Below are 12,620 nucleotides of genomic sequence, written 5' to 3' on the forward strand. Positions count from 1 at the left end.
AGAATTGGAAACTAAAGCAATTTAAAAACTGTACACAAATCATTCTGCCCATTACTGAAGCGCAGCCAACAGATTATACACATTATATAAAACAGTAAGTGAAGAATGCTATTGATTTGAAACCAAAGGGAAAAATGTAGATATGCAGAATATATTTAGTAATGTTGGAATGTGGCCAGAAACTGAGGTTAACATCCCTAATCTAGTCCAAATTGGTTGTTAACATTACATAAGACAAGTGATCAGAGCCACACTATTACGTCCCATCTAACAGAGCAATTCCATCATCAAACTTAACACAGGGCCCTATATATGTGATTATGATCATATAAATTGCCCCATTCATATATCTCAATTTGCCACAAAAATGAAAACGGATTCTTAAACAGTAAAAACTTAGCACAACTAAGAAAAGTCTCGAGCTTTGTGTTATGAAGGTTAGCTTTCAAAATGCTAACTGATATTGTGATATTTGCATGAGCATGCAGGCAGATCAAAACAACTAGCTGTGAACGGGGTCGGCTGCCCCATTCTTCCCACTGGGCTGTTGACATTGAAGCCTAATGATAAGACTGTCACTTTGCTGACCATTTTTTAAGAAATGTCAAGCTAACATACTTCACTGCTGTTGCATGTAGTAACAGATATTGAGAGTGAGTAGCAGGGCAGCTAGTTGCTGTCATGACATTACAGTGGAAAAAAAAAAAGGAATTAAAAACCCACTAGCTAAAGCCTCAAATGCCTTGTGGTTATCAAAACACAAAACCAACATCCACACTTAATAGGTGTTCCAACCCCTTCCCATCCAAAGATTCCCTACTCAGTTGCTAAAACATCCAGTTATCATATCTCGCTCCCCTTATCCCCAAGTCTTGAGTGCCATTTATTTTAAATATAAAAAATCTATGGCACCCAAAACGGAAAATTTTGGGAAAGCTAAAAATACAATGAATTTAAACATCAAAGCAAGGTTACTGTCTTGATTGACTAGAATTGAGATGGGGGGATGGTGCTCTATAATTCAAAGGTCACTGACATAAGATATGGCACCATACAGGACATTAATTCATTAATGATTCAGGAAGAAGTACTGTTGTAACCAACAGAATTTGCTTTTCATTTTTCCCTTAAAAAGGATAGGAAATTGCATTAAAAAAGAACTATTTTTTATATCTATTTCATACAATAAACACAGTGAACTAAATGGAGATAGACTTCCACCTTGTGATCTTGTGCTTTCAATATGCCAGCATTCTATAACAGAATCACCTACAGCAGTTTCCCCCTGTACAACCTCATGCCTATATATCTGGAATAATTATACTGAAGTTAGTCATAAAAAAAATCGTGGTTTTCACAGCTACCATCATGATCTTCGATTCTTCAAAACATTCAGTGTCTTATTACCCACTAAAATGGTGGATATTAATTAATCTTTTAGCAATCAGGGATGATGTCTAAACTACACCATCTTCAAAGTGTACATGCTAAAGATAGGAATCAAATCACCTGAAATGTTCATAATAGGCTTAGAGACAAACTGAACAGAGCTTTTTATTACTGCAGAATCAGCAACTTTTATTTGCCTGGACTGGTAGAGAATGCAAACTGTGCATTTCACTGGGCCCTTTCAATAAATTGCTGGCAAATGCAATTTGATCACTGTTTTAAGAATGGGTGAGCTGAACTAACATCAAGGGACCATTACAAAAGCTATAATACCTACATTTCATACCCCTCCCCTTGCCCTATCACCACACACAAAAACCAAAGAACAAGGCATTTTCAAACAGTAAACATCCACCACTATTCTAAGGGCTTGTCTACATCAGAAAGTTGCAGCGCTGGTGAGGGAGTTACAGCGCTGCAACTTAGGAGGTGTACACATCTGCAGGGCACCACCAGCGCTGCAACTCCCTGTTTGCAGCGCTGGCCGTACTCCCGTTTTGTCTCGGGTGTAGAGGATCCAGCGCTGGTAATCAAGTATAGACACTTACCAGCGCTTTTCTTGACCTCCGTGGAATAAGCAGGTATCCCAGCATACCTGAGGAAGCCTCTGGTAATCAAGCTGGTCTCCTTCCCCGTCTTGCTCTCGCGTTCCCCGAACCCCGAGCAAGCAGGTCTCCTTCCCTGAGGTTTGCTGGGTGGTTCCAGGAACGCGAGAGCAAACCGCAGCGAAGCTGGTCTCCTTCCTCGGTTTGCTCTCGCGTTCCCCGAACCCCGAGCAAGCAGGTCTTCCCTGCGGTTTGCAGGGTGGTTCCGGGAACGCGAGAGCAAACCGCAGCGAAGCTGGTCTCCTTCCTCGGTTTGCTCTCTCGTTCCCCGAACCCCGAGCAAGCAGGTCTTCCCTGCGGTTTGCAGGGTGGTTCCGGGAACGCGAGAGCAAACCGCGGCGAAGCTGGTCTCCTTCCTCGGTTTGCTCTCGCGTTCCCCGAACCCCGAGCAAGCAGGTCTCCTTCCCTGCGGTTTGCAGGGTGGTTCGGGGAACGCGAGAGCAAACCGGGAAAGGAGACCAGCTTTGCCGCGGTTTGCTCTCGCGTTCCCCGAACCACCCTGCAAACCGCAGGGAAGGAGACCTGCTTGTTCGGGAACGCGAGAGCAAACCGGGAAAGGAGACCAGCTTCGCTGCGGTTTGCTCTCGCGTTCCCCGAACCACCCTGCAAACCGCAGGGAAGGAGACCTGCTTGTTCGGGAACGCGAGAGCAAACCGCGGCGAAGCTGGTCTCCTTTCCCGGTTTGCTCTCGCGTTCCCCAAACCCCCCTTGAAGCCACCCAACAGCGCTGCAGTGTGGCCACATCTAACACCACTTGCAGCGCTGGTTGCTGTAAGTGTGGCCACTCTGCAGCGCTGGCCCTATACAGCTGTACTAATACAGCTGTAACAACCAGCGCTGCAAAATTTTAGATGTAGACATGGCCTGAAAGAATAAGGAAGCACCAGAAGCTTGGTAGTCTGAAGAACAGAGATTTAAAAAAAAAGGTTAGATCAATTAACAATGGTACTGCTCTTGTTATTGTGTCATCTGATTAACAACAAAACCTAGAGAGAGTATTCTGGATTAAAAAAGATTTAGTATTAAGCTGTGCAAGGCTAACATCTAATAGACAACTGGACTTATGACTTCCATTTGCTTTATGAACCACTCACTTCCAGGTGAGCTCCATGATTAAGTGGGAATTCACTTAGGAATAAAGGTTGAGAACCAGTCAAGACAAAGAAAAAAAAGGCAGCTGATTTACAGTAGTATGCAAATACAATAAAACCTCCATTCAAATCACAAAAAGAGTTATATTGAAGAATATTACATAGAACTTTTGAGCACAGCCTGACAGAGAGACCGTTTTACTAGCTGAAGATCTGAAGTCACAGGATGGCTAGATGAGTGAAATTCAAATCTTGCTGAAAAGTGCTGAATGTTTATATTCAGATTTTACATGTTGCAAGGAACAGCTCTTAACTAGCAATTTTTTTCTAGTCAAAGTAAACTACATAACAAAATAATTTAGATCAAGTTACTGTAATGAAAATTGCACAGTAGTACTTTAACCCTAATACCAGAATCAGTCTTGGCTGTTCAAGTACTTAAACTTTTAATTTGCAAAGAGTCTAGTAACAAGTCCCTGGAAGTCTATTACAAGCCAATTCAAGAAAACACCTCACTTATCTTTAAAATAAAGCTGTACTCTTCAACACATGTGGGGATCATTAGAAAACTCTACAATTTTGCCAAATTCAGCCTGGCTCCTGTACTGGGTCGGGCAGTAGGCTTTCAGTCAAACCATACCCAGGCAAGGCTCCAAAGAATTCTAATTGCCTATTAGGGGCAAGTTTAGATTTTTGGTAGTTTATCATGAACCCTAATATTAGGAACACCCCAATGTTGATATAGATCAATCATCCAAAACTCTTCAGAGTAGTGTCCGTAATCAGTCAATTGTTCAAGACAGACATCATATGCCGTTCCTGCCTATGCAGATATGCTTGATGGTAGTTGTGGCTTTTGTGAAAACATATGAAGCCAACACTCTCCCAGAAGACAAGTCACAAAATTGGTAGCAATGTTCCTCAACTGCAAATCAGATTATGGCTGTATATATGCTCACAGAAATACTTCCTGAGCACTGAAATTAAGTCCAGAGTGCATCAACAGCTGCCTCTCAGGGTGTCAGTCTTCAACTTCTCTTTGACAACATACTGATTTACTTGAAATCTAGGGTGGGTCAGAGATCTTTTGTCATTTTGATTAGCAGGAAGTATTTGGAACAACTAATCACACACACGCTGCAGGGGAAGAGGAAGCCCTGTCCCTCCCCAGCCTGACCCAGACTAGCAACTAGAAGCCCACAGCTGTGGTTTTCCCAGCAGCTTTGGGGAAGATCAGACCCACATCTAAGAACCTTCTTCAGCTGCAGGAAGCTCAGTGGAAAGAGGAAATCCCATCTCTCTCTCAGCCTAGCCAGGGTTAGCAGCTGGAGCCCCTGCATGCTAGCAGCCCCCAGCTGCATGGGGGAAATCAGACCCACCTCCACGAGCCTCTTCCAGCTGCAGGATGCTCCATCGCTGCTGACTTCAACGTCCAGCTCCGAAGGCAGTGCAGAAGTGATGGTGGCTATTCTGCAACCCCCCTACAACAGCTCTGTGACCCCACAGTTACATCATCATGAAATTTCAGATATAAACATCTGAAAATGTTAAACTGATTGATTTTAAAACTCTTTGACTGTGAAATTGACCCTGATTTTGGTAGGGCTCTAACTATTAGCTTCATGGCAGCCTTGCACAGGATTAGTCTCAAAGAGGTATCCCCTTTTGCTACTCGTACATGAACGACGGAAGGAGAGAGAGTCTAGAGCTGGGATGGGCAAACTTTTTGGCCTGAGGGCCACACTGGTGTGGCAAAACTGTATGGAGGGCCAGGTAGGGAAGGGTGTCCCTCCCCAAACAGCCTGGCCTCCACCCCACATCCACCTCCTTCCACTTCCCACCCCGACTGCCCCCCTCAGAATCCCCAACCCATCCAACCCCCCCTGCTCCTTGTCCCCTAACCACCCCCTCCCAGGACCCCCACCCCTAACCACCCCCTGGGACCTCATCCCCATCCAAACCCCCTGCTCCCAGACCCCTGACTGCCCCCCGATGCCTATCCACACCCCCACTCCCTGACAGTCCCCCCAGGATCCCACACCTATCCAACCCCTCAGTTCCCTATCCACACCCTCGCACCCTGACAGGACCCCCTGGACTCCCACACTTATCCCAACCCCCACAACCCCCGTTCCCCATCCTCCGACTGCCCCCCCACACCTCTACCCCTTATCCAACCCCCTTACCATGCCACTCAGAGCAGCATGTCTGGCAACCATGCCACCCGGCTGGAGCCAGACACGCTGCTCTGCAGGAGCACACAACTCTGCCTCCCAGAGCACTGCCTGCACGGTGGCGTGGCTGCAGAGGAGGGGGGACAGCAGGAGAGGGGCCGGAGTAGCCTTCCAGGTGGGAGCTCAGTGGCTGGGCAGGACGGTCCTGCGGGCTGGACGTGGCCCGTAGTTTGCCCACCTTTGGTATAGAGGCTACAATGCAGATATCAAGCAGTAGGGTGCTGCGAGCCACTCCTCAGGAATTCCTCTCTCTTTAGAAAAGACTGTCTGTCTCATCCTGTGACCTGAAGAGCAGTACCAATGACCACAAATGCCTGGCAGAGCCTTCAGCTCTGAAAATGACATTACCAGCTACTTTCATAGAAAAGCTGCCCTGCCAGATTTAACAGAGAAGAGTTGGGCCTGCACTGTGTAAGCAGCTCTAGTACCAAATCTTAGCACTTAGCACTCTTGACCAACTCAAAGTTTTAACTTTAAGAAATTACACTTCAAAGTAGTCAAAGCCAGCCTGGTGCTATTCTTACTGTAATCTCCCTGAGGTTCTACTGATGCTTCTTCAATGCTCAGAGTGACATTGGCCCCCAGAGCATTTTGGTCTATTTCAAGGTAGACAATGCAACAAAAATGGTCAGGGGTCTTCAGCACTGCTCTGCCACAGACAAGGTTTGAAATTGCAGAATGGCTCTCCTTCCTCATTTGATGTCATACTTGAAAAGAAAACAACTGAAAGGAGGGATCTGTTGTTTATCCTTGATTGGAATTATGCTACAGCACCAATGCAGGCATGAAACAAACAGATCTGAGCTCAGAAAGCAGGTGCTGCTGTGCTCTTCAAAAGTCTGAGTCAGCTCTCTAGCACCTCAGGTGCAGGGAGACTGCAAAACACTAAACTGGTCAAAACACATGCTGAAGGACTGAGAAGACAAGCACCACACAGAACCACCCCATGGTGTTCAGTTTACACTGAGGGGTTAGTAAATCAACTACTACTATAATGCTCCAAAATATAAAGAATCCATTGCAATATCTAGAACCAGATATACAATATTTACATTTGCACAGCTCATTTTGTACTGGAAACAAATCACAGCCTTGGCAAGCCTGTATCTAAAGTTATTCTACACATAAGCTGTAAGTTGCTCAGGTACTACAGTACTGAAAACGATACAAGAACCTACCTATAAAAAAAAAGTGAACTTTCAGATGCACACTGTTCTGGCAGGAGTTCTGCAACACTGGACTTAAAAACAGAAGTGACATCCTGGCTCCATTAAAATGTTTATGTTCAACTGATGTTATATAACTGCAATCTGATTATAGGGTCCACAAATGCTTGTGGTCAACTTTATTTAGTAACACTAGTCCTCTTCTTCTAAATCACTTTACAGACATCAGTAGTTTCTCTTTATTAAATTAGATCTTTAAATCACTGAGCTGTGTTTCAACATCGCCCAGGCTCGCCTCCAAAATGCTAAAAAGTAAAGACAACCTTAATAAATGCTCAATCGCAATGTCACCACTCTCCTAAATTATTTTGGCTTATGCACTTGAAACAGTATTACCTCTATGTATTTTAGTTCCAGTGCTATTAGAGTAGTTTCACTACATTTCTACCAGAAGCACTCTCGCCTTCAACAAAGAGTGGACTTACTTATAAAATGTAAAGAGTTTAAGTCGCATCACCACAGTTTAGTCTGTGCATCTGATTATCTGCTGTCTGAACAATTTGGGTGTTCAGAACATGAAAATAAAAACATTAAAAGTATAAACTCAATTGTACACAGATTTTAGCCCTAGCTGGTTCACCTACTGCTGAACAACGGTATAACTTCACTTCTAACCTCGTTTTTATACTGAACCAAGATAATCACTTGGTCATGTATTTGAACTTAAATGTAGTCTCTTTAAAGTCACAACCAGCTGATCCCCACGTTCTTCAGCTCTCAAACATCAAGAGATGATTGGAGGAGAAAAGCCTGGGGAAGATAAGAGACAGCGAGCGAGAGGGGGGCCAGTCCTATGGTTCGGGTCAGGCAGGGCTGGACGTCAGGCGGTGTGTTGTTGGCAGCTCGCCAGACTCACTAGGTGACCTGGGCCCAGTCACTTGTCCGCGTCCCGTCCCGCACGCAGGCTTCCTGCCTACTTGCAATCCCTGAACCGTTCTCGGAAGGCCAAGCGGTTCCCACCCTCTCCTGGCCAGCGCCGCAGCCCAGGCTCACAGCTGCTCTCGGAGAGCCTCCCGCGCCTAGCTAGACACCGGCCAGCACAGGGCTAGGCGGTAGCCGCGGCCGGCCCCAGCCCTGAGCAGCAGGAACCCACCGCTCCGCCCACCGCCAGCCGGCCCCCAGTGCTCCTCGGCCCCCCACAAGGAAGAGTTCAACTGCCTCCCGCCGGCCGCAGGGTGCGCGGGCCGGGCCGCTCCCCGTACCGGGCTGCGGCGGGGCTCCGGGCGCCGCGGGGCTCTCGGGCTGCAGGACCTTGCGTTCTTTCTGGGACTCCCTCTTGCCGGCGGCGGGGCCGGGTCTCTGGCCGGGGGCGGGTTTCCTGCCGCCAGCGGCTGCCGCGGCCTCATCGCGCTTCCTGCGCTGCTGCTGGCGGCGCTCGGCCTCGCGGAGGACGTCGAAGGGGTCGGACTCATCGTCCAGCAGCTGGTGGAAGCGGTTGGCGACGGCGCAGCCGAAGCTCTCCTGCATGGCGGCGCCCACCGGGCTCCCTAGCGCCCCCTTCATCATCGCCGTGGCCGCCCCGCCACCTCCGGGCGGCGGCAGCTGCGGGCGCTACCAGTGCGCAGGACGAAACCAACCCGCTCGGCAGGGAAGGAACAGGGGACGGGCACAGAGCCGAGCCCGGCTCAACAGGGCCCAGACAAGCTCGCCATCGCCGCTCGACCCCTCCCTACACCCCGAGGGAGCGCCAATGACCAGCCAAAGCTCGGGCACCCCTCGCGGCCCACGCGCACAACCAATCAAGGCATTCAGCCGCGCCCCCTCCGAGCTCAAACAACCAATACCAGCCACTGCAAGCTCCAGCAACCAATCAACACATTTGGTCCAACTTGCTGCGTGCCGTGAAAGCCAATCAAAGCCGTGGGATGCCACCAGTCAATCACACGCCAACGAAGATCGGCGACTGTGTCGTCGCTGCAGGTAATTTTGCCTCAGCTGCTCCCCGCCTGCTTTTACCCCCGTGGTAAATCATCGTATTAATTATTTATGACGTTGTTAATTATTCATGAGCAGTTGTGGCCCGGAAGCGGTAGGGGCTGGTCCGAGCACAGCCTGAGTGTGAGGTGGGGGGGTGCCTAGCAGGGCGGGGCTCTCCGTGGCCCCACTACTAAGTTATGGTGTACAGTACACCTAAAACCTAGGTCAATCTAGCTGCCACTCTCAGGACTATGAAAAATTTTTCTCCTAAGGCACCATAGTCAGGTCGGCAGCCTACCCCCAACGTAAATGAAGCTAGGCGCAATGAAGAATTCTTGCATCCACCCGCTACTGCCTCTGGACAGGGTGGTTCTACTACAGCACAGAAAATCCCTTCCATCCATCTCTGAAATAAGGGTATGCATCACAGCTGGGCCACTGATACTGTTGTTGTAGTGAGGGCCAGATTTCCAATTAGGCACGTGCCTAGGGACATCTAGAAGTTAAAAATGGGATAAAAGTTTGAATTATTATGGAAAACAACACAAAGGTCAGCTGTAGGCAGAGGGGATGCTGAAGATGCTGTACCTAAGGGCGCGTAAGGTGTAAACCTGCCCCTTCTTGTAGTGCAAACGTACCCTCAGTAATAATAATTAGTCTGGTGCTAAACCAGTACAAGGTTGATGCTGCTCATCTTGTAGTACATTATACCCAGTTGTATAGAAACTCTTTCCTTAACATTTGTATTAGATAATTTTAATATTAGCTTTAATTAAAAAAAATTATTCCTGTAAGATGCCATAGGTAAAGGGGAGGTGTCACCTTTGCAAAGGTCAAAACAGCAGACTCCAAGGCACCCTTTCACATTAATGAAATAGTATACATTAATTGAAGTCGATGGAGTACTGTCCAATCAGGCTAGGGTTGAATTTGTCTGTGAAACATTTGCTATTCCTTTTCACTTATGCCTATTGAAGATTACGGTGCCAGCAAATGCAGCAAAGTGTAAAGCACAGGTATTTGCAATGCATTACTTGATTAGTTTTTCTTTACACAATCCCAGCAAGCTGACAAATGTGCAGACCCAATGAATGGGAAAATAATGCTATTATTACTCAAGAAATCAGTCATTTTGGTTAGAGGATGGCTGGGGGAAGCAGAGAAAAACAGAATCCCTAAAAGTTGTTTCTAGAAAGTCTAAAGGCTTCTGGTTGAAGTCTTCTGTATATCTTTACACAGTCAAATTAAATTGAGTATAAAACTGAAAGGCTGAAAATAGAGGTTAAAAGGAAGAAATAGGGATTCCTGATAAATATCCTGGGAGATTGACCAAAATACTGTTTTTCCCACCTTTCTTGCGAGGAACACACACGGCTTGACTTGGGCTAGGTAATGCCAGATTGGCAACCTAGACTCATAGACTTTAGGGTCAGAAGGGACCAATATGATCATCTAGTCTGACTTCCTGCACAAAGCAGGCCACAGAACCCTACCCATCCACTTCTATAACAAACCCCTAACCTATGTCCGAGTTACTGAAGTCTTCAAATTGTGGTTTGAAGACCTCAAGCTGCAGAGAATCCACCAGCAAGTGACCCACGCCCTATGCTGCAGAGGAAGGCAAAAAACCTCCAGGGCCTCTGCCAGTCTGCCCCGGAGGAAAATTCCTTTCTGACCCCAAATATGGCGATCAGCTAAACCCTGAGCATGTGGGCAAGACTCACAAGTCAGCACTCAGGAAAGAATTCTCTGCAGTAACTCAGATCCCATCCCATCCAACATCCCAGCACAGACCACTGGGCATACTTATCTGCTGATAATCAAAGATCAATTGCCAAAATTAAGCTATCCCATCATACCATCCCTTCCATAAACTTATCAAGCTTAGTCTTAAAGCCAGATATGTCTTTTGCCCCAACTACTCCCCTTGGAAGGCTGTTCCAGAACTTCACTCCTCTAATGATTAGAAACCTTCATCTAATTTCAAGTCTAAACTTCCTAGTGTCCAGTTTATACCCATTTGTTCTTGTGTCTACATTGGTACTAAGCTTAAATAATTCCTCTCCCTCCCTAATATTAATCCTTCTGATATATTTATAAAGAGCAAGCATATCCCCCCTCAGCCTTCTTTTGGCTAGGCTAAACAAGCCAAGCTCTTTGAGTCTCCTTTCATAAGGCAGGTTTTCCATTCCTCGGATCATCCTAGTAGCCCGTCTCTGAACCTGTTCCAGTTTGAATTCATCCTTCTTAAACATGGGAGACCAGAACTGTACACAGTATTCCAGATGAGGTCTCACCAGTGCCTTATATAACAGTACTAACACCTCCTTATCTTTGCTGGAAATACCTCGCCTGATGCATCCTAAAACCGCATTAGCTTTGTTAACGGCCATATCACATTGGTGGCTCATAGTCATCCTGTGATCAACCAATACTCCAAGGTCCTTCTCATCCTCTGTTGCTTCCAACTGATGTGTCCCCAATGTATATCTAAAATTCTTATTATTAATCCCTAATGACCTTGCACTTTTCACTATTAAATTTCATCCTATTACTATTACTCCAGTTTACAAGGTCATCCAGATCTTCCTGTATGATATCCCGGTCCTTCTCTGTGTTAGCAATACCCCCAGCTTTGTGTCATCCGCAAACTTTATTAGCACATTCCTGCTTTTTGTGCCAAGATCAATAATAAAAAGGTTAAATAAGATTGGTCCCAAAACTGATCCTTGAGGAACTCCATTAGTAACCTCCTTCCAGCCTGACACTTAACCCTTCAGTATGACCCGTTGGAGTCTCCCCTTTAACCAGTTCCTTATCCACCTTTCAATTTTCATATTGATCCCCATCTTTTCCAATTTAACTAATAATTCCCCATGTGGAACTGTGTCAAATGCCTTACTGAAATCGAGGTAAATTAGATCTACTGCATTTCCTTTGTCTAAATAATCTGTCACCTTCTCAAAGAAGGAGATCAGGTTGGTTTGGCACGATCTACCTTTAGTAAAACCATGTTGTAACTTGTCCCAATTACCCTTGACCTCAATGTCCTTAACTACTTTCTCCTTCAAAATTTTTTCCAAGACCTTACATACTACAGATGTCAAACTAACAGGCCTATAGTTACTCGGATCACTTTTTTTTCCCTTTCTTAAAGATAGGAACTATGTTAGCAATTCTCCAGTCATACGGTACAACCCCTGAATTTACCAATTCATTAAAAATTCTTGCTAATGGGCTTGCAATTTCATGTGCCAGTTCCTTTAATATTCTTGGATGAAGATTATCTGGGCCCTCCGATTTTGTCCCATTAAGCTGTTCAAGTTTGGCTTCTACCTCAGATGTGGTAGAAGCCAAACTTGAACAGCTTAATGGGACAAAACAAGGTAATATCCATCTCCATATCCTCATTCCTTTTTGTCATCCTTCCATTATCCCTAAGCTTCTCATTAGCCTTATTAAAGACTGAGGCAAAGTACTTATTTAGATATTGGGCCATGCCTAGGTTATCCTTAACCTCCATTCCATCCTCAGTGTTTAGCAGTCCCACTTCTTCTTTCTTTGTTTTCTTCTTATTTATATGGCTATAGAACCTTTTACTATTGGTTTTAATTCCCTTTGCAAGGTCCAACTCTACATGGCTTTTAGCCTTTCTCACTTTATCCCTGCATGTTCTGACCTCACTAAGGTAGCTTTCCTTGCTAATCCCGCCTTTCTTCCACTCCCTGTAAGCTTTCTGCTTTTTCCTAATCCCCTCTCTGAGTTGCTTGCTCATCCAGCTTGGCCTACAACTCCTGCCCATGGTTTTTTTCCCCTTTCTTGGGATGCAGGCTTCTGATAGTTTCTGCAGCTGCGACTGAAAGTAATTCCAGGCCTCCTCCGCATTTAGATCCACAAGTTCTTCAGTCCAATCCACTTCCCTAACTAATTTCCTTAATTCTTTAAAGTTAGCCCTTGAGAAGTCAAAAACCCTAGTCCCAGATCTATTTTTGTTTATCCTTCCATCTAGTTTGAACTGAATTAGCTCATGATCACTTGAACCAAGGTTGTCCCCTACAACCATTTCTTCTATGAGGTCCTCACTACTCACCAAAACCA

General features: G+C 46.0%; 1 protein-coding gene across 2 annotated transcripts in view; it reads right to left on the bottom strand.

The window, feature by feature from the left end:
* The window catches only part of HABP4 (hyaluronan binding protein 4), a 29,285-nt gene extending 20,995 nt beyond the window's left edge, over positions 1-8,290 (bottom strand). For both annotated transcript variants that reach the window (XM_050945905.1, XM_050945904.1), the window contains exon 1: positions 7,808-8,290. In XM_050945905.1, the coding sequence (XP_050801862.1) occupies positions 7,808-8,111 (304 nt within the window). In that variant the 5' untranslated portion in view covers positions 8,112-8,290. The remainder of the gene's footprint in view (positions 1-7,807) is intronic.
* Between the last annotated feature and the right edge of the window lie 4,330 nt (positions 8,291-12,620).

Source organism: Gopherus flavomarginatus, chromosome 3 (assembly GCF_025201925.1).
Source record: "Gopherus flavomarginatus isolate rGopFla2 chromosome 3, rGopFla2.mat.asm, whole genome shotgun sequence".
Classification (NCBI taxonomy): domain Eukaryota; kingdom Metazoa; phylum Chordata; order Testudines; family Testudinidae; genus Gopherus; species Gopherus flavomarginatus.